This window comes from Gallinula chloropus (genome assembly GCF_964237585.1).
Source record: "Gallinula chloropus genome assembly, chromosome: 8".
NCBI classification, from domain to species: Eukaryota; Metazoa; Chordata; class Aves; order Gruiformes; family Rallidae; genus Gallinula; species Gallinula chloropus.
Genome location: NC_140093.1, coordinates 25,952,204 through 25,974,752, shown reverse-complemented (window position 1 = coordinate 25,974,752; position 22,549 = coordinate 25,952,204). Strand labels below are relative to the sequence as shown.

The 22,549-nt window shown below is 40.9% G+C and overlaps 1 protein-coding gene across 1 annotated transcript in view; it reads left to right on the top strand.

The window, feature by feature from the left end:
- The window catches only part of DOCK10 (dedicator of cytokinesis 10), a gene marked incomplete at its 5' end in the record, with an annotated part of 158,001 nt that overhangs the window by 119,234 nt on the left and 16,218 nt on the right, over positions 1–22,549 (top strand). The window contains 20 exons of the mRNA XM_084267706.1: positions 103–249; positions 2,170–2,253; positions 4,978–5,074; positions 6,017–6,061; positions 7,205–7,380; positions 7,504–7,620; positions 8,614–8,725; positions 9,442–9,563; positions 9,646–9,760; positions 9,923–9,989; positions 10,594–10,641; positions 11,311–11,412; positions 13,616–13,744; positions 14,427–14,535; positions 15,230–15,367; positions 17,276–17,458; positions 18,021–18,131; positions 19,535–19,750; positions 20,425–20,482; positions 20,813–20,911. Of these exons, the coding sequence (XP_084123832.1) occupies positions 103–249; positions 2,170–2,253; positions 4,978–5,074; positions 6,017–6,061; positions 7,205–7,380; positions 7,504–7,620; positions 8,614–8,725; positions 9,442–9,563; positions 9,646–9,760; positions 9,923–9,989; positions 10,594–10,641; positions 11,311–11,412; positions 13,616–13,744; positions 14,427–14,535; positions 15,230–15,367; positions 17,276–17,458; positions 18,021–18,131; positions 19,535–19,750; positions 20,425–20,482; positions 20,813–20,911 (2,275 nt within the window). The remainder of the gene's footprint in view (positions 1–102; positions 250–2,169; positions 2,254–4,977; positions 5,075–6,016; positions 6,062–7,204; positions 7,381–7,503; positions 7,621–8,613; positions 8,726–9,441; positions 9,564–9,645; positions 9,761–9,922; positions 9,990–10,593; positions 10,642–11,310; positions 11,413–13,615; positions 13,745–14,426; positions 14,536–15,229; positions 15,368–17,275; positions 17,459–18,020; positions 18,132–19,534; positions 19,751–20,424; positions 20,483–20,812; positions 20,912–22,549) is intronic.

The window sequence follows — 22,549 nt, the reverse complement described above, 5'->3', positions numbered from 1 at the left end:
GGATGACCTGTATTTTGTCGTCTTTATTCTTGGCCTGAACGTATTTTCAGGTTTAATGTGCCACATCTTGTGGTCTCAAGTGATGATCTACTTCCTGCTTAGGTTTCTCGAACTCAGAGGTTTCCAGAATCGTTTCAAAGTGAGCTGGATGCACTTGTGATGATCTTAGCAGACCATGTTTTTTGGAAGTATAAAGATGCTCTTGAAGAAACCAAGAATGCAAACTACAGCACTGCCAAATTTCTCAAGGTGAGACGTTCTGTCATTACAGCATGTGCACTTATTTCCCTGTACTTAATGCAAACTGGAGACTGGTCTTGTCTAGTCAAAGGAAATAAAAGCAATTCTGAGTGAATGATGGCTTAATTTCCAAGTTTAGTGTTGACCTATAGTTAGGTTTTTCTATGCCCTTGGCTCTCTGAGAATGCAAATGCTTTACCTTAATCAGAATTACTTTAAAGCAGACTCACTTCTATCTACTCTCTAAAAGAGCCCAGGTTTTCAGATTTTGCAGGTTCTTACATTATATTCCATTGGGTAAAAAGTTTGCTGGGGAATGAAGCAATAGTTACAGTGGAACCAGTATTTTTTCCTTAAATACTGTAGCTCTGAATGACTGCAGGTGGATTAATGCTTCCTAATCACAACCAGAGCTGGCAGCTTTTACAAACCAAAATAAACAAACTGCAAGTGTTGAATGAAATACTGTAACCTATCTTTTTAACTCTGTAATGCAATTTCACTTACCAAGTATAAGAGAATATATACGTGCTTTGGAAGAGTTACCAAAGGGAGTTGCACTCCATGGTTTTGTTCTAATATTTCTCAATCATTTTTATTTTCCCAACATTGAATTAGCTGTCAAGCATGAGAAAATTGCCATTTGTAAATTGTGTGGCCAGGTAGTTAATCTAGATTTAAACTAGATGCTTGCACAAACACACACCTTTGCATTAACGGAGCGATGTACATCAGTAATGTACATAACACTGTATATAGTACACACTGATACTCAGGCTCAAATCTTTCATGACAAATGGAAGCACTGCACTAGGAGAGCACAGCATTCCAGCAATCAAATGTTCCTGTGAGGTTGTAAGGAAAACAACCACAAACTGAAGATGGATTTTTCTCCTTGCACACAGAAGTGAAATAAGTTATAAACTTGCTGTCCGCTCTGTTGCTGACACTGTATGAAAGCCCCTGATACTTGTTGGCGTACTGACTTTAAGCTGTATCTATCCACAGTGTTCTGTTATTTGGCAGATGATGCTGGTCTGAGGCAGGAGCGTAGGTGGAGGGGGGGATTAGTCAGTAGTTCCCTGGTGTTGCATCTGCAGAGGTGTTGCAGATTTGCATGCTATTTTTGTGTCTTACTCAGCTAAACTGGGAAGTCAGTAGTGGAGCATTCCATGACCTGGCATAGAGCTGAGTTGTTTCAAACCTAGCCTCCTGGACAGAGTTAGGTAGGTTAGCGATGGTGTGGCTTTCTCTGGGCTGGGATTGCAGCAGCCTTGTTTGAATGCCATGTGTCAGAAGACTTGGGGCTTCACTAGTTTTGCAGTTGAGTAGCACCCAAGAAGGGAGGAATTCCAGATTGCATTCCCTGACTGGTAGGCAAGGAAAAAATATTGCACCAAGGCCCTCAAAAACCTTTACACCTTCTGGCTATTTAGCCACATCCATCAGTAGGAGTGGTGTTCTCATTCTAAAGTAATGCAGTGTTATGTTTGCTCCCAAGAGATAACGCAGCTCATACACAGTGAGTATTGTGGCTGTGATTCCTCAGGAGTTGTTGCTGTGTCGCTGAAGGAGACATTCAGGTCAGCTCCCAGCACGTACCACATCTAGTGATTGAGTTTCTCCACACATGAATGACTTTTGCTAGGATAAGCTTTCTCCTAGAGCACTGTGATAATTGTTTTGAACTGTAGTCACAAGGAAAATTAAAAGTTTGATCAACTTAATTTTAATGAATATAAATTCTAAAAACTGAGCCAGAATCACCAGTTTCCTGATTTTCCTTGCCCTGCTATGAGACGAACTTTACCTGCGTAAATGATTTGAGCTTCTAGGTGATGCAAAGCAAACAGCCAGGTAAGTGATGCTGTGTAGAGCTTTTTTTTGGCTGGAAAGTAAGAATAATTCTTTTTCTCCCCCTTCTCTTAGCGCTGTTTTACATTTATGGACCGTGGATTTGTGTTCAAGATAATCAACAATTACATAAGTATGTTTGGAACAGGAGATAGCAAGGTACAGTTTTGAATTGTTTGGGTTTTTTTTTCTGAAGTGACTCTCTAGCAGGATGTTTATAAAGTATTTACAATTGATCCCATGGCTTCATCACGCTTAGAACTCAAGTCAGTGGAAACATATACTACAAACGTGTTAAAACCTCTTGGTTTGGAGATCTCTCTCCCTTTTTTCGCGGCATCCAAATAGCTACTCCCTAGGCCCTGCGAGCACAGTCTCTGCAAGGACTGCTCAGCATGCAAAAGACTGACCAGTCAGAAATTCTTTGCAGTTAAGCTTTGATTTTTTGAAGAGTTCACTTGTGGTTTGGCCTTTAAATATCAGCAGTAATTTTTTTGAGGACATAGAAGAGTGTTTGAACAAGTTACCATTGTATAAAGTCAAGTGAGAATGTAACATCTCAGTTACATTGAATCAGTAGTATGCTCTTACCCCTTGATGAAGCCAACCTGTACCAAGTTAGTTTGTGCTTGCTATGGAGAAAATACTCTGCAGCCTGAATTTCGTCTAAAATACCTATAACAGTCAGTGTTGCAGTTCTGAAGTTCAAAATTTATTTTCAGAGATCCACAAATTATTCAGCTTGGCTCCTTTACTCTTCATCTATCAGGATGACTCACAGGCTTTTTCCCTTCCCTGACTTGATTTCTGAGGTATCATCGCAGACCATATCAGATGATAGATAACACAGAAAGTATTCAAGATATACACTTTGAGTGGCTCATCTTTAAAAAAACAACAACAACAAAAAAACCCATTTTACAAAACTTTTGTCCATTAACTTCTTCAAATTCTTCTGGGCATTTTTAGGTAATGAGTGAGTTTGTTATTAAAGCCAACTCTATGCTGCACCCAGGTCTTTCACCTAATCTCTGGAACAGATGTAGAATCCAGTATCTCAGTATTAATTCCATAGTTTGAAATCTATAATTCTGTAAATAATATAGTGCAATCTGAAAATCATTTCCACATTTCAGACTTCCTTCAATACACTGAACTGCAGAAACAGATGTTTAAATTAAAAAAGCCAATTGATGGCCAGTGAAAAAGCCTGCAATTAGTCAGTGTGCAGAGCAGGACTTAGCACCTCCTTGGCAGTAAGTGCATGTGCACTGCCAGGGCCCCAGCATCCCCCCACGGCCATCTGCCAGGATGTGTGGAAGCGGAATCACTGCGGAGCAGAGACAGATGTACCGCTGGAACAGGCTTTGCTTGAAAACACTTGGAAACAATAGCTACAAAATAACATCAGAGATTTCTGACCTCAAGGAGAGAGAGGCCTTGCATTGTTCTCGTTTTCAGTCAGATGCCTAAGCAGCAAGAGTCAGTGGTTTAAACATGTCACGGGACTTCTTTGTGTGTCTTTTTGCTTCTGTAACTGGATTGTTCATGTATCAAAAAGATGATACTGCAATCTGACTTCTTCAGAAAATCTAACAGTGAATATTGCTGCTTGAATAAATAGTTTGTGAGTGTATCAGTCTATAAAATTGCAGTTGGAATGTATTGCAATTGTGAGTGAAGCACCATAATTTCCATTCCATAGAAATAGCCCTCACAGCATTTGATATTGACATTTAAACATTGTATTGAGAAAGATTTATTCAAAAGTTGAAATACATCATTGAAATTCATTCTTGTGTTTCCTCAAAATGTCATAATTCCTCTAAGGAAACACATTTCAGGTGTTTCGTTTCTTCATTTACCATGTCCAACTGTATTCCTGATGTGGAATAAAACATTTTGGGGAAAAAGTCCCCACCATCCACTGCTCATCAGACTCTGAAAAGTGCACGTTCCAGGTATCCTGACAGTGGCAGCAGAAATGCTGCAGTTTAATTCTAAGGACTGACAGACTTGCATACCAGGCAAATAAAAGACCTTTACAAGTACTTGTAATGCTAGGGCAAATGTTTGGCTAGAACACTGCACTGTTGTATACCGATATACAACCACTATACCAATATCAGCCAGTCCTGAGCGGCTGGTTTCTGAACTGTGCCACTGAAAACAGTGAGCTGAAAAAAGATGGAAATAATAATAATGTATTATTGGATGTTCTGTATTATCAGGGGCACATCATTATAGTGGGAAAGATTAATTCTTGAAGCAGTTGCAAGGCTTCACAAAAGATCATGAATGGCTCCTTGGAAGAGAGATATCAATCAGAAGAGCAATACCAATATCATATAATACCCAAATCCCTCATGGAACACCCTGGCATCAACAGAGGAAGTTTTCATCACTGTCATTAAGTTTTGGATCTGGCCTTTGTGGCTAAAACTTTGTCTTTGGCTGGCCAAAAATAAAATGGAAAAAAAAGAAGAAAGGCATAATAATTATGACATTCCCAAATTTATATGAACTGGAGAAGATACTTCACCATCATTATATGCTTTAGTACATACTATCAAAAGACCCAGTATAGCTTTAAATATGCCTTAAATATTTAGCTTGGATCAAGCTTATATTTATCAGGGTATCTTCAAGAAAATATCACAGTTGAGGAATACAAAAAGCTTATTTGACTGTGTCAGGCTCTTTTGATAACAGAGGCAAAACCCAAGTCCATATTGTTTGTGCAGCTCGGCATAACAAGCCGTAAGGTTTCATTGTTGGCTGCGAGGATGAATTTTGAGGTAGAGATAAATAATAGTCCAGCCCTGTCTCATCATTTTCCCTGTTTTAATGTGAACTGAGACATTGCTTGTTGTGATTTTTCAGACTTTGCATCAGTTCAAATTTGACTTTCTCCAAGAAGTCTGTCACCATGAGCACTTTATCCCTCTCTGCCTGCCCATACGGTCTTCAAACATTCCTGGTAAGGCACCACCCTGAAAGGGTTTCTGTACAACACAAATTACTGGTAGCTTCAAAGAGCAGATAACATTTCACTCTCTGAAGTATTGTGTCTGCCCATCAGGCACAGAAGCTCCAAATGGCTTTTCAGGAGTGGTACTTAAGCAGTGTGATAAAAATAACATCATTTCACTATTCCTGTAAATAAATGCAACCCCTGATGGCCCAGTTAGGTGTGGGAGGTGACCCTTGCTGAAAGTTCTGAGGGTGAATGAACTGGGCTACTTGTGAGGACTAATTACTAAAGCTGCAATAGCCTTGGGAGGTGATGAAGGAAGGAAGGGGTTCAACAGGTACAGCAGGAAGGGAAAGAAGCTGAGGTCGTAATAAGGGCTTTGTGAAACTACTGGTTGGGAACAGGCTTCCCCACTGCTGCTGGGAGCATGACTTGTCCGTGTGGTGAATGGGAATCCCATGGGATTGTGTGCCCCCTGCCCATGTCCAAAGCCAGCAGCCACCATCCTTTCCATTTCCTGCACTGTAATCTGTTATTTCAAACCTCACTTTGTGGTCAGTGCCCAGCCCTGGGCGCTTTTCCTCTGGGTTTCAAAGGAGCTGGGATTGCAGCCCTGGGCACAATTCCCAGATCTGACAGTTTTCTGTGGATGTGGGGAGCTCACCTGGGATGCAGTCCTTTAAGTTGCCAAGAGTGAAAGGCAGAATCATCTCTGCAGCATCTCTCAAACTATGGGCCCTTGTCTCCTTATAGCTTCAATTCTCAGCACGAAAATGTGAGTTGAGTTCTGACACTCACAGCTCTCTATCAATGGAAGCTGTTTCAATCAAATTTGAGTCAAATTAATATTTTTTTAAAGATGCAAAACAAATACATTTTTATGCTTAATAAGCAAAAAAAAAATGCATGACACTTGCCTGGTTTTGTTTTGTATTTATCAAAATGAAGATCCTGTGACGCCTTCAGAATCGACGCAGGACTATCGAACATCAGGTACGAACAAAATGACTGCACAAGAAGTAAGCAGAATTGTACATCCACAGCTCTAAGATTGACTTTAACTGCTACCACTGAGCTGGGGCAAATTTAGGCAGGAATTTATTTACCATTTTCCAAAGTGGAATTAGTGGAATCTCTGTAGTTTGCAACTATCCTGTCTAGAATCTGGGAACAGAAGAGAAGGACCTGGGGGTGTTGGGTGACTGCAGGCTGAATATGAGCCAGCAGTGTGCCTGGGCAGCCAAGAAGGCCAATGGCATCCTGGCTTGTATCAAAAACAGTGTGGCCAGTAGGTCTAGGGAGGTAATTGTGCCCCTGTACTCAGCATTGGTGAGGCCACATCTTGAGTACTGTGTGCAGTTCTGGGCTCCTCACCATAAGAAAGACATTGAGGTCCTTGAGCAAGTGCAGAGAAGGGCAACCAGGCTGGTGAAGGGGCTGGAGGGCAAATCGTATGAAGAACAGTTGAGGGAGCTGGGGATGTTTAGCCTGGAGCAGAGGAGGCTGAGGGGAGACCTTATCACCACCTACAACTACCTGAAGGGAGGTTGTAGAGAAGTGGGTGATGGTCTCTTCAGCCAGGTGACAGAAGATAGAACAAGGGGCAATGGGCTCAAGCTGGGCCAGGGCAGGGTTAGATTGGATATTAGAGAAAAATTTTTTACTGAAAGAGTTGTCAGGGCCTGGAACAGGCTGCCCAGGGAGGGGGTTGAGTCACCTTCCCTGGATGTGTTCAAACAAAGGGTAGATGAGGTACTTAGGGATATGGTTTAGCTTAGATGGGAATGGTTGGACTGGATGATCTTCAAAGGTCTCTTCCAACCTTGTGATTCTGTGATAACAATTGCCTCCAAGGAGTAAATAGTCTTATTATGTGGAAAACATTTGTGACTCTCATCTGGGAATGTGTATGTAAATTGTCTTTTTCTATTCGATTTTAAAAGTTGCATGATTTCAAGAAATAATATTAGATTAATTCATTCTAACAAGTGAGGGAGCAGATTGGGGCAATCAGTTCAGAAGATCAAGGTTTAAATAATGGTTTAAATCAAGAAAAGTTACTGAAAATTTGGAAGATGGGGAGGGGGTATGTAACCTATATAGTAATTTAGGCATTCTTCTCTGCTCTGCTCCAAGATATTCCAGAGTACACACTGACCAATGAATTTTGCCGGAAACATTTTCTAATTGGAGTACTGCTGCGGGAGGTTGGTTTTGCCTTGCAAGAAGACCAGGATATCAGGCACTTAGCCTTGGCTGTGCTTAAGAACTTAATGGCAAAGCATTCGTTTGACGATCGATACGCAGAGCCGGTAAAGAAAGAGTTTCTTCTTCTTTTGCTTGTTCATACAAGCAAATGTATGTGAGACTTCCTTAGCCAATGGTATGTGTCAATTAGCTTCTTCACAATTGTGTTGTATCTTTTATTTTTTTAGGCAAAACAGGCACAAATAGCAAACCTTTACATGCCACTCTACGGAATGCTTTTGGACAATATGCCAAGGATTTACATGAAGGATATGTTCCTTTTCAATATTAATACTTCCAATCAGGTAATTGGTGGGATTTTTTGGGATACTGAAACAATCAAACTGAAGTCTTACACAGTCAGTCTGGTAGCAGGAGGTAGAAGTTTATGCTGGTCATGAGTTAGCTGATGAGATCCAGTTCTGGAAATGCTGTTTTGTTTGCACCCACACTGTTTCACTTGGAAGTTGTCAATTTGCAGAGCACCTTCAGCTCTTGCAGCCTGTACTGGCAGGGCACAGACTGCAGGTCTGAAACAGACCCAGGACACTGCCTGTCCCAGGGCTGGAAACTCAAAGTGAGAGATTTGCAGCCCCAGCCAATCTATCCAGGACATCTGCCCTTTTGCTGGCAGCTAAGGCCCCTGTCCTCAAGCAGGTCCCTTGGCGGGTGGCTGGGAGACGTTGTTGTAAAGAAAAATTCCCATCGCCCACAGATTGTTTCAGGGTTACATCATGGACCCACGAGCAGTTTCACTGGTACCACAGAAGGAGCACAAACTATACCAGGAGGCAGAGGGAAGATGTAAAAGTAGCTGAAGGAGGGAAGGGGGTATGGAAATGACATGACAGAAATTGTCTGTATAAATGTGCATGCAGAGGGGAGCATATCTGTTCATTTCTTAGAAGATTAAATGTGTTATAATCATACCCTTGATTTAAAAAACTAGGAATAGATTTCTGCAGGGGTGTTGTGTCTTTCAGCCCTTCCAGCCAACGAGCCTGTTTCATCTGATCATTGCTAACAGCAGTATTGCTCCTTTCCTAGTGCTGTGCTAGCTTTTAAGCAAACACAGTTAGACTTGATCTGTTCTTTGCAACACTGGTTATCAGAGGGTTTCATATTGCAGGTGTATTTCATATTCAGTGTTTAATAGCAAGCATTGATCTTTTAAGGCTGTTGTGCTACTGAAAGTAGGATTTCAAGATCAGTGTCTATGACAAGCCTAAGGGGTCTGGTGTCATTATGGAAGTTATGAATGATGTCATTTACAGGATTCTGTTTATTTCAATCTACAGGGATCTAGGGATGACTTGAGCACAGCTGGAGGATTTCAGAGCCAGTCAGCAATGAAACATGCAAACTCCGTGGACACATCCTTCTCCAAAGATGTCCTCAACTCTATAGCAGGTATAAATGACAGATTGTCCATACAAGGTAGATTTCTGTGTATCTCAGTCCATCGTGCTTTCTGCTTAGTATTCACAAAAGGTACCATTAACCCATTTTATACAGTATTCAGGGAAACATGGTGTATAATGTTTCTCGTCCTTTTGGGTGGTTTTGGATTGATTTTTATTTCTCTTGTGAAGCCTCTCTTCTTCCACTGCTTCACTTACTCTCCTGCTTTGGAATGATGCCAGTATTCAGGCTCTCACAAATCCCTGTCCTGAGTTCATTCTTGCAGTCTCTGCCTGACTTAAGAATAGTTCCAAGGTTTCTCCTGAAAACTCCTGAAGTCTCTTGGAGGCAAGTATTTTTAGTTTTTCCAGGCTTAATGGAAGGATAGAAACACAACTTCCTTTGTTCACTTCCTCCAAACCCCATTTCAAAATTCAGGGAAGTGCACGGGCATTTTTCCACTGATTTCTATGGCTTTAGGTCAGGCCTTACAGAATGGAACAGGCCATTTTAATGCCATGAATAATGGCAAAGTGAATCATTTTACTTCAACTTGTTGCATGTATTCAGTACCAACCATACTCATCAATACCTTTGCTATTGGAAGTTCAAAGCACTGGTGTCTCTCCAGCATGTGACACATTTTAAGTTCTCCATTTTTCTTGTTGGTTTTTGTATCCATGAATGTTTTAGTTTAGCATGTTTGCTATGACTTTCATTTACAGCCTTTTCATCAATAGCTATCTCTGCAGCAAACCATGCTGACTCCAGAGCTTCCTTAGCAAGTCTTGAATCTAACCCAAGTACCAATGAAAAAAACAGTGACAGAACTGACACGTGTGAAAAGGTACATGTGCAAATGTTGAAAACCATTACCACAGGTGGAAACCTATCGCTTTACTTAAGGCCCTTTGCTGTCAATTCAACAGATCACAAGACCTTTGTCTTTGATTGGATCAACTCTTCGTTTTGACAAGCTGGATCAAGCTGAAACTAGAAGCCTTCTTATGTGCTTTCTTCACATAATGAAAACTATTTCAGAAGGTGAAGTTCACTCACTACCTGATTTATGTTGTTGTAAAATATTGTGAACACTGAATCCAAATGAATGTTAAATTAGATTAATTATCTGTATATTTTACTGGCATTGGGTTGAGTTTAATGCTCTGTAGCAAGTCTGTAATATATTGTAATATCTCCCTTTAGATGCACTGATTTCCTACTGGTTGCGAGCACCATTCTCAGAAATAACAGACTTTTTCAGCATTTTAGAGTAAGTTCACTTTGTGGTTGGTTGATTTTATGTTAATGAAGATCTAAAGTGACTGCTGCAAATAATTTCTTTTTAGGTTTGACCACGTAATCCTCAGTGGAATAGACTGAGACAGCTCATGTATCTTAGATTATTCTGCTGGGTTGAGATTTTATTCTTCCTTGAGAAAAGAGTTTAGCTCTTAAAACTTACAAACCATATGAAAAGCCATGCAATGTAGGATTACCTGCTTGTCACATCTCTAAGGTGGTTTGTTCAGTCCAGTCAACATATGTCTGCAGAATCCATGCAGGTAGCTGTTTTCAGAATTTCCTTACTGTCTTACAAGTGAAATGCCAGTTATTGAACTGAAGCTGGTGAAGAAGCAGTGCTTACAGCCAAGTCTTTGCCTTTGACTTTGCCTCCTCACCAGGCAAGACTCTGGGGGAAACAGGGGTGTGGAAAGGGGTGCCACATTGTGTGCGTCCCTAGGCTGGCAACTACTGCATTCTTTTCTATTTGTTTACTAGGAGGTGCTTATTCCTCTTCAAGGCACTAAGATTCAGTAGTTTTTCATCATTAGGAAACCATTAATAGATGTGAAATGTGTTGGTTTATCTTTCAGAGTTTGCCTGCAAAATTTCAGATATCTAGGAAAACGCAACATCGTAAGGTAAATCTCTAGTTACAAACTGTATGTTACAGTATTTAAATGTTGCTCCCTCACAGTAGCCTTACAGGAGGTTAACAGTGAATCTATCAGTTTTTCTCCAGAAAGCATCAGTCTAACATGCTGAAGCTAATGCATGCTGCATTTTTTTTCCTCTTGGACAATGTTATCATGGTGTTCTGCACATCTGAGTACATACCTGGTGTAAATGTGAATTGTGTGTGATGATACAATAACCAGTGTTGCATTTATAACCCACAATACTGGGCCATTCTCCAACTTACTTAATCTAATATGCCAAGCAAAGGAACTTGAACTCCGGTTTTCTTTCCATATGATGGGAAGAATAGTTTTAATGGGCATAGGTAAGTGATCCACAGCAATAAAAAAAACCAACCCACTTTCAGCTCTACCCACTCTCTGAAAGCATGAGCTCATGTTCCAGCTGAGAAATGTGAAATGCTGTCTGAGTCTTGGTGGATGTTTCATGTTTAGTTTAACATAACTGCTGTGTGTCCGTGCGTTACACTGAGGAAAAGCGAAAAGTCACCAGAGGAACCTGCTCATGCTCCATAGCAGGTTTTGTCAGGCCTGTATTTATTCTCCAGAGGCATGAAAAAAAAACCCAATATCCCACTCCATAACAGATTAACAGTTATTTTCTTTCAACAGGAAGATTGCTGCTGCTTTTAAGTTTGTTCAGGCCACGCAGAATAACGGAACCCTTAAAGGTTCGAACTCCTCTGGCCAGGCATCAGGTCTGCTCTCACAATGGTAATGGCACATCATATTGTTAACCCTTACAGCACCACAATCTTTGTTGTCATCCTCCAGTCCTCATATGCTGTCCCAGTGTTGACAGCAAAAAGGTTGACAAATGTAAAGCATTTCAGAGGGCCCAAAGCCATGAACTGCAAAAAGAGTTGAGTCCCTTTAACTTCAACTTGACTTATAACCTGGTGTTTAAAATGTTACATTCAGAAGAATCCTTCATTATTGTCAATATTGTTAAGTATTGCAGAAGCAGTAACTGTTGTTTTCAGCTCAGATCCCTATCTGAATGGTAGTGCAGTTTTCCCCACCTGCAGGGATTCAAAGGAAACTTCTGCTTTCATAGAATCTCACTGTTTTAGGGGTAAACATCTATGGACAGATTTACAGTATCATGGGATTGATTTCTTCCCATTAAACCAGGATTGCAGAGGGGGAAGTATCTAGCAAAACAGGCAAACTTACAAGTAGGGTTGCTTAAACCTGTCTTTTTACTTCTCTACTGCTAAGTGTAGCATCGTGCTATACGGTTATGTCCATATTGCCAGTTAGAGAATCTTTCTTCCCTAGTCTTTTTTTTTCCCCCTCCATCTTCTTAGCTAAATATTGCAAGATTTAATAATTTTCATGGACTTCCTGGTAATAAACTGCAGGTGCAGTTTTAATAATCTTTTTGATCCTTTTAGGGAAAACTGGAATCCTTTTCATGTTAATAATGTAAAACTCTAGAGAGAAAGCAAACTTCTGACTCTGTGCAGCTTGTGGTTCTATCTAAGAGCATGGTGTGGGAGAGTGTCCCTTCCTCATAAGCTTGGTTCATTGACTTTGCTTATTTACATGTAGCTAGAATATGCTCACCATTACAAGCATGTATCTTTGAATAGAACACAAGAGAAAAAAAATGCTTTCTCTCTGTGCTGCTTTCTTTGTTCTTCAGCTGTGCAGTTTTCAGGAACCAGCACCGATTTCATTTCCCCAGCTGGACCTGGCCAGCAGCTGTTAGGAGACTGTTGTTTTGTTGCACATTTGCAGATGAACCAACATGGTGGAAATCCAGAAAACAGTCTCATTTCTGCTGTCTCCAGGGCCTTCACACTTTGCCCTCTCACACTTGAGCATTTGCTGTTCAAATGGCTATTTTTTTGGCCTTTGTAATGCAAAGCATTTTTTTATGAGTTGAAAGTTGAAATGTTGCTGATGATCAGCTCTAACTTGCATTTGCATTCATGTACTTCAGTTTGCCAAGATGCTTTTACCTCTTAAAGCACCACACACTTTGTTGTCATCCTCCAATCCTTTTTTTGCTGGTGGAAGCCACAACAAACCCACCCCCCCAAAATAAACCACCCAAAAAGACCCACAAAAACCCAAGAGATCAAATTTCCACATGTTCCAAATCCATCAGTTTGCCAGGATGTCCACCCAAATCCTTCCACTGTGACCATTTATGGAAGATTTCTTAATTTAATTAACATGTCTTAAATGTTAATTTAATAAATTACTTTTGTAAGAATAACTAACATAAAAGAGTATTTAACTAGGTGCAGGAAATAATTCTACCTTTGACTGTTTTTAAATTATGCAAATTTAGGAAGCTTCAGTTTTAAAACTAAACTAAATTAAAGTGTATTTTAACAACGCCTGAACTTTGGGAGATGAATTGCTGAATCCTATAAAGGTTACAAATTCAGAATCCTTTCAAATATTATGATAAGCTTTAGTATTTTAGTACTAAGCTTCTCATTATAAATTAATTATGTGTTTGTCAGCATCAAGGAGGGTTAAAAACCACACACATACAAGTGTGAATATTTTTACTGTCATTGTCAGTTTGTCATCATTTAGTTCCTCTCACAGAAGCAGTATCAGTTCTTTCATGAGTCTTTCTTATATCCTGAGTTAACAGAACTCATCTCAATTTCTTTTCACCCAAGGGCTGTTTTATAAGCATCAGCCAGCCATCTCAGCTGCTGCTTTTTTCAGTGCTCAATGCGTGTTTTGTTTCCCATGATTTCAAGAAGTCCCAGCACATCCCTTTGTTCTGACCACCTCGCTGGCTTCCTCCTTCACCCTTCCTTCTCTGAAAAATTTTGCATCACTTTGTTTTGAACTACTGCAGAAAATTTTGACTGACCTGGAAAAATTCTGTATAGGCATGATAATTTAGGTGTTGTTTCTGGTTTTTAATGGTACCTTTCCATTTCAGGATGCATTCTACTTCTAGTCACGATGGCCACAAGCATCACAGATCTCAAACGTTACCGATAATCCGTGGCAAAAATGCACTTTCTAACCCCAAACTCTTGCAGATGATAGAGAGCAGCGCTACAAGTAAGTACAAAAAAATATATTTACTTCCCTCCAGAATTCTTTGGAGCTTGGATAAGGCTCTCTACAGTTAAATCTGTTTTCATTAGTGGTGGTGAAACAGCCTGAAGAGAAGAGCCTAAACAGAAATAGGGCTATGGACTCTAACTTTTTTTTCAGGGAACTAAGAAAGCTGAGCCTAAATTTGGTCAAGGTTCATTTAGAAACAAAATTAGTTATAAAAACCTGACATATTTAAATAGCCTTAATGAGAAGTTATTCCCAGCTTCCCAGTGTCTCATGCATCTGTGATTGTGTACCTTGCTGTACAAGCAGATGTACACTGGTTGAAATATTATGTTTATTAGATCTAGTAATAAAAGTGACCTTGTCATGACAGAAGACTCTTTAAATTAAAAGAACAAAGTCATCTATCCTGATTTCCTATTAATGTTTTTCTACTCATTTGAGAATGAACAGAAACAATGAAAGAATATGCACAGATCACTGGTGGACCTGATAAAAGTTGACTCAAATTCCCTCCCCTTTCATCTCCTGTGAGCAGTTTTCTTCAAAATACCCCTTGGGTTAAATGTATATCTAGGATCCCTTCTCTACTGTGCTGAGACTTAATGACCAGATAGCAGAATTACATCATCTTTAGCTATACTCAGAAGATTGTCCACTTGCTTTTTATGCATTGCAGGCAGCTCCAGTGAAACGGACATGATACAGTATGTAGACACAGAGGCAAACATTGCCACAGAAGTTTCCCTAACAATCCTTGACCTGTTGTGTCTTTACACTCTGAATCACCAGGTATGTACACAGAAAACTTGAAATGCCTGAGACAGCAGGATAAGGAAATAAGATGTACCAGTCCCCTATGAAGCTGAAGTATGTTATGAAGGAATTGACTCATAGTACCCAAACTGAATAGAAAGAAGCAGAGGAGCATCCTCTGTATTCAGGGCTATGTACAACCCTGCTCCACCTGAGTGTCCTGCATCTGTTAATAGATGCATCACTAAAAAATGTGTCAACTAATAAATGTGTCACTGTATCTGAATCATGCTTATCCCACTCAATTTCAGAGACTTCAGAAAAAATATTTCTAGCCTGTTTATTATCTGTGTCTCTCCAGTCAACAGGTGGATCCTCTGCCTCTTTAAAAATTGCTCTACAAATATTGGCCTAGATGATTTACTGAAGGTTTCATAGCTACAATACAGCAGGCAGCTCCTTTTAGATTTAGTGTCTCCTTTCTGCCATCCTATCCCATAAATGTAGTGTATACCATCCACAGGTAGGAATACAGGCATGGCAAAGTGCAGTCCTTGGAAAACCTCAAGTAAAACAAGTCTGCTGCAAGCTGGAAAAGCCTCATCCCCAGAGGTTTTACAGTTAAAAAAGCATCTCCCAAGGAAAACTCTTTTATGAAATCCAGCAGGTCCTTCGTCTGTTTAGTCATTATATTAATAGGAATGTTCTGTCTTGTCTGTTAACTTTTCAGAGGCAGCTCCAGCAATCTGATTGCCAGAATGTATTGATGAAGAAAGTCTTTGACACACACATGCTCTTTTTGCAAATCAACCAGTCAGCAGCAGCTCTCAAGCATGTCTTTGCTGCCCTACGGCTGTTTGTGGGCAAGGTAACTATGGCTTTATTCTCTTAGTCTGACCTACTAATATGTTACAGCATGTGCAGCTCGAGGACAGCTGGGCACCTTAAGAGTTCTGAACTTTGCTGTATTGTTGCTCATTCCTGAGAAAGATCTCACATGTAATTGCTGATTACATGTGAGAAGTGCACAATGCCTGAAAAATTAATTATGTTTTGGAAAATGAAAGAAGTACGAAGAAAGTGCCACTTAAAACTAAATAGATATGTAATGCCCTGGTGCATAGTATCAGGCTGTGTCATTGAGTTTGATGCTTTTACCACTCGTGGAAGAAAGCTTGAACCCACAGAAGTCTGTGTTCTTCATGGCAGATACCTGGGTTACAGAATCCAGCAGTGCATTATTACAGCTGTCCCCTGGGCAGCTAGCAGGAGAGTATTCCATACACATCACCAAAACTTCATCCCAACTGATGCAGTTTTACAAATACTTCATTTTCAGTGTGGAAGAGTGCTTGGAAAAAACATGTTTATGTGTTAAACTGTTTATTTACTTGCATTTGTACACATGTAAATGAGCATGGACACTTTGTGCTAACTGAAAGGCTGTGTGATGTCCAAGTCATTCACTTAGATGAGATCCTCTTAAAACTAACCAGAGCATAGCACACAGATAACAATTGCTATGGGAAAGTGGGAATAAATAAGGCTGCCCTGATCTCCCAGATGTTTCTGTGAAGTGCAACAGTGTCAGTTTAAACCATGTGGCCTCCTTCTGGTTGCTATTGTGAGGGGAAGGGGGAGGAAATCATGCTTCTTCCAGTAATGTAGCTTGAGGACATGGGGGAAATATAGAGTATATGAAGTAAACCATCCACAGGCAGCTTTAAATTACTTACCAGACAGTCAGGAATGGAAGAATTCTGTGTAATGAGGAGGGCAAATAAATATCCAGGATTGCCCTTTTCATTCATCCTGCAGCTCTTGGGATTGAATTCTCTCTTCATAGTTCTGTGGGAACAGGGATCAGTCATAGTTCCTGCAGCGGAACCTCTAAGGTGGTACTGGAGCCAGTATGTCCAGTCTTCCACCTCTGCTCAGCCTGTCTGCTGTTATAGTCACCCTGCTGAAAACTAGGAGGTATGGTCTGGAGAGCCATCCTTCACTCTCTGTTGTCTCCTGCTGTTCAAACCCTGGACCAGTGGAAGTTCTCTGACTTTGCTATCACACAGTTTCCCTTCTCCTTGACAGCTTTTATAACAGTGTGGCACACCGCACAGGCTTTTCCCAGTAGCTGTTCCGCCTTCTGGGTGGACAGGCTGCTCTGCTTTTCTGCTTACTGTGTGCCAGCTGCTGCCTGGACTTCCTGGAGGCCTGTTTCCTTGTTGCTTTGCATACAGTGTTTGTATGAAAACTTGTCTGAAGTTTTTACTTGGTTTTGATTTGCATTGGGGATTATGTTTAGCCAGTAGGTAATTTTTTCACTAAACCCTGGTGTGAATGACTACAGGGAGAGAGGATGAATCATAGAATCATAGAATCATAGAATGGTCTGGGTTGGAAGGGACCCCAAGGATCACAGAGCTCCAACCCCCCTGCCACAGGCCGGGACACCAACCTCCAGGCCTGGATCTACACAAGGCTGCCCAGGGCCCCATCCAACCTGGCCTTGAACACCTCCAGGGACGGGGAATCTACTACTTCTCTGGGCAGCCTGTTCCAGCACCTCACCACTCTTTCTGTAAAAAACTTCCCCCTAATATCTAATCTAAACCTTCCCTCCTTTAGCTTTAGTCCATTCCCCCTTGTCCTGCCATTATCTGCTCTTTTAAAAAGTTGAATCCCCTCCTGCTTATACAAGCTTAACAAGTGCTGACTCAGAATAACCTTCCCAAGGCCTGAGAGTAGTGCTAACTTATTCACGTGGGTTTTTCCATAGTTCCCATCAGCGTTCTTCCAAGGACAAGCAGATCTCTGCGGTTCACTCTGCTATGAAATCCTGAAGTGCTGTAACCACAGGTCACGTTCAACTCAGACAGAGGCATCTGCTCTTCTTTATTTTTTCATGAGAAAGAACTTTGAATTTAACAAGCAGAAATCAATAGTCAGATCCCATCTACAGGTAAGTGAAGTGTGAGGTCATCAGTATTTAGCTGATGTGCATTGGGTTTTATTATTTTTATGCATTGTAACAAAACAGTTATTTTGGAGTCCTCAGACAAGCAATTCTCTGTGGCAGTTTGACTTCCCTGCCAAGTCTGGAGACATGGGGCTGGATTATCTGCTGTTCTTGGGCTGCTGGGCTCTATTCCAGGGAGAGACAACAGCTGTGAGTGTAGCCACATAACCAGTAAATTGCCAGATAAATGGCTATTCTTGACTCACGTGCACTGCTCGCTGCAGTGAGAACATAGCTGATGAAGGAACTAAACAGAACCTGATAGTACAGTAACAGAAATGTGAAGTCCAGTAACAACACACCTGTGCTGCACAATGTGAGCAAATGCAAACATTGGAAAGACTACTCACAGCCTCTGCACGTGTATGTTATCTTCTTAAGACAGGTACAAAAATGCATCTCTGCTAGCCTGCTACATCAAAGCATACTAAACTAGGGATTAAATACACTTCAGAAACTCTGATTTCTTTGTTAATTACACCCTGTGTTTGCTCCCCCCATACAGCTTATCAAAGCAGTGAGCCAGCTGATCGCAGATGCAGGGATCGGCGGATCTCGTTTTCAACATTCACTTGCAATTATAAACAATTTTGCTAATGGAGACAAGCAGATGAAAGTAAGAAACACTTTTTGTTGATCATTACCTCTTGCAAAAGGTCAACAATTTCAGAGGAGCAAGTGTCTGAGGGAATAAAATTGTGGGTTTTTATTAGATAGTGATTTATGCACTTATAGTGTGTCTGCGTCAGGCAGCCTGAAATTCACAGAAATGTTTGTGACTCAGAAGCTTAATAATTGAAAATATTTTTTAAACAAAGAGAGATTTTTATCTGAAAACTGTGTCATTTGTTATTCACTGCTTATTTTGTTCATTTGCCTGATGTCAGAGAAGACACACATTATGGCTCATGTCACACAATTGCAGTCGACAAAGAATTTTTAGCCTACACACTGTCCATTTAGTAAATATGTAGCAAAACCATGCACAACAGTTGGGGTTTGTAACAGCTTGCTAAACCCCTGAGAAAGGCACTTAGCTTTTAGATTAGTTACCATTGCTATTAGATTCATTATTTTTATTAAAGGGCTTGGAAAAGGCTTCCAATTTTTAATTTTTGCAGATCCTGTCCAAAACATTTGTCAATGTGCATTTTGAAGTTTATACTTAGGAGGTATTTTTCCTTGTATGAATGTGGCTTTAGAGTATCGCTACTGAGGTTAATAATAAAGTATAAGCATATCAGTAAATAATTAGCCAAAGTATTTTGAGGTCTTATTAAATAAGATGCAGTTACAACTGCATTTGTTTCCAAAGTCTAGCTTTGATTTCCCAGCACTGCAGTCAGTCATGCTGCTTTTGTAACATGCTCATCTCTCTGTGATGTAGAGGAGGGAGCATTTCATTTCATTTAATTTTTCCAGTTGCCTTTACTTTTAAACAAAGGGAATGAGGGGAAAAAAAGGGCTGCAAATACAAATGTATTTCACTGCTCATCTGAAAAAGAGAAACTGCAGAGCAGGGTTGAATAGGTTGAGAACAGCTGATATGAGTAATACAAGGACTCTGTTTTAATCTTGCGCAGTGTGAGAAGGCTGGGAGCCAGACTGTTGTTCTTTATTCACTGTGGTGCAACATGCTGTGAGTGTAGTTAAGCAGGACTATCTATAGCGCACGGTGCTGCTCGTCAGCTGAAAGTGTACAGCACCCAGTTCTGGATCCAGTAAGCAACTGAGGAACAAATGTTTCAGTTTTCATACTTCAGCAGAGTTGCTGCATACGGACAGTGGTACAGCTGCCTGACTGGGGTATCCAGTAGGTGCTGTGGCACATCAGTAAAAAAGCAAAAATCATGGATTTGCATGCAGTGTGTATGTGTTAGGGAACTGTGACTGCCTCAAAAGCCTGCTGAATTAGGGAAGGGGGAGAAAGACTTCAGCAAGTAGGACTTTGGCTCATTCGGGGTGCTGCATGGGGCTCTTTGACTGGTTTTAGTGATGTGTTGCTTATCTTTCCCAAAGAACGTTAATTTCCCAGCAGAGGTGAAGGATCTGACCAAACGCATCAGAACGGTTTTGATGGCCACAGCTCAAATGAAGGAGCATGAGAAAGACCCTGAGATGCTTGTGGATCTGCAGTACAGCCTAGCAAATTCATATGCCAGCACACCTGAACTGCGCAGGACATGGCTTGAAAGCATGGCCAAGATTCATGCAAGAAATGGAGATTTATCAGAGGTGATGTGAATAAATGAATAGGAAATCTACTTGTCTTTAGGCAGAGATACTCTGGTGAAAAGGGTTCTGACATGCAGAAAACAGTAGTGATTTAAGAGAATCACACAGTGTGTCTCACATATTTGAAATTAGAGGACAACAGGATGACTGTGCTGTGCTTGTGACCTGGTTTGCATAGTCGTGACTGCCCAATGACATGCTCGAGCAAGACTTGGAAATGTCTGATGGAGAAGCTGTAGCCGGTACCACATCTCCGCTGCGTAACCCTGACAGGCATGGCAGGCACAGTGTAGATGTGGTTACAAAGCAGTGCATAACTTGGGGAGAAGAAAATATCTTATCTCAGTGCTGCATAGGAGAAGAGGTTTGTTTTTAACATGTTGTCCTTCCCATCAGAAACTAAATGGGTGATGCAAAACTCCATAACCCAGGAATGTCTTATTTACTAAGTCATCTTAATGATTTTCCTGAGCAAATCTGTTTTTATACTGAAGACACCCAGTGAAATTAGCACCCAAGAAGGATCTCAGCATTTAATCCTTCCTTTTCTTAAATGGTTATGTTAATGTTGTCTTCCCTTTTCTGCAGTGTGACAATGTGCTGCTTATCACATGTATGCTGCGAGTCACACGATGTGCTTGTATGCATCCCTGTGTCTCTGTCTCTCATTGCAGGCTGCTATGTGCTATATTCATATCGCCGCTCTCATTGCAGAGTACCTGAAACGAAAGGGTAAGATCAACATATTCAAAACTAATTACCTATCTATAAGCACTATGTTTGAAAACAATTGTTGGCTGTCCTGCTTTCCTTCCTTACATATAAAGTATACGTAAAGCTGCTTGAATCGTTCCCAAATATTTTGGGTTGAAAATGTACTATAAATGCTTATGTTAGCACTGGAACAGTGAAAGCCTGTGTTTTGTGTAAAGAGCATTAATTAATTATTCAGTAAGCTGGTGCTAAAAGAGAATGCTTCACTTGTTAGTCTGTTGTTATTAAATATGCATGTATTAACACATACCAGTAGCAGTGTACTAATACCATCTTACACTATCATAGGTTACTGGAAAATGGAAAAGATTTGTACCTCACGTATGCTCCTGGAAGATGGTCAAGTCTCTGATAGTAATGTGTTACTAACAACTCACAATGGAGGAAGTGAGTGCTCTAACCGTGCCTGTTTATGGGTCAAATAACATCATTAGGGAATCAAATTACTGTTCTCCAGTTGATCTGGAAAAATATCTACCAAAGTGAAAATATTTCTAGTGCATGTTGATGGCTGTAACAGCAAGCAAGTAATGTTGGAAACATTATATGTTACTTTCCTGGTGCTCTTTGGCTGGTTTGATGAATTGCACGAATGTCGCTGGTTAAGGGGCTGCTTCAGCAGGAGAGCGGCTGCTCTTCGTCAGCAACAGAAATCCCTCTCAGGTCAATTGGTGTTCAGCATGCAAATCCATGTCCAATTCCTTGGCTAGCCAAAGCTGGGAGGGCATGCGGGTGGAATTAAGATCTGGTTATCCATATGGAACTTAGAATAGGCAAAGATTTTTATTTTTTAAATCTGTGATGTTTATTAGAGAAATAAAGGGCAGACTTAGATCATTACTTATATGCCAATGGCTATTTCATCTATGATGTGTGTATTTCAAAGGAATTCTCAGCATGGGACGATTTAGCAATTTCCCCAAAAAGCAATTTCTGGGGGCAAGGGCAAATATCTGGGGAAGGGAAAAAAATTTTGGAAAGATTGTGGTTCTCTGATATGCTTGGAAGTGTCTGTAGGTGAGCTAGAAAAATGGATCCTTCTAAAGGAGGAAGCTTTCTGTGAAGAGCACTATTTCAGAGATTGTCCACTAGTGACAAAACACTTTGCAGGTGGAGTGACGAACGTGTGGGTCATTTTAAACCTGTGTTTAAATGATTTTCAAAACTTGACAGAGGGGAAGGAGCTCCTCTGTCTCAATGTGTAAAAGACAGCTTTTTATTGATGCCTTACCAGCATTTTCCTACTTTTAAACTGAACATGAACTGCATTGGGAGTTCATTGCCTCTGCTGGCAGGTTTACCTTCACCATTCAAGAGTGGTAGTAAAATGTTAGCAGGTCAGACTCTGCCTGAGCTGTTATGTGCAACACCTGTGTACATTGTTCTTTCTGCAACCACTGCACTAAGGCCCCAGCCTAGCAAATATTAAATGTAAGCCTGGTTGTTATCCTTGTGAGCCCTTCCCATCAGCAGCTTCTGCCACTGGCCTGAGCTTTTTACAAGAGAGTTCTGTTAGGGCTGTGGTCACCCTGCTGACCCTGAGCAGGGTAAGGAGAGCTGGTACCAGGGTGTCCTTGAGCCCAGCGAAGGCACTCTGTGCTCTGGAGTGGCTGTCTCCCCAATGGTTGCAGCGACCTTGGGGAAACTGTGCCCCTCTTGCTTAGGAAACCTGATGGGTGGGACGAGTGCAGGTCCCAGCATGTAGCATTAAGTGTCTGTGGGTCAGGCCAGGGGTCCCAGCAGCTGGTTTCATGAGTATAAATTATCTCACCTCAGCCTGTGATGGACATTCCTCTACAGATGGGTGTTACACGTGTAGTTTCAGAAGGACTGCCAGCACTGTACAGCTAAGGAACCGAAATGGCAAAGAGAGGAATAAGATTGCCTCAGGAGAATGTTATAGTTAACCTTTGCCTGGACAAGTGGATTTATATCATAAAGAAAATGTGTAATAGTCTCATAAATTCAGTCAGTTCCATTTGTGCTTCTCATCACTTGGGCTGTTAAAGAAGTAACTAATCCAGT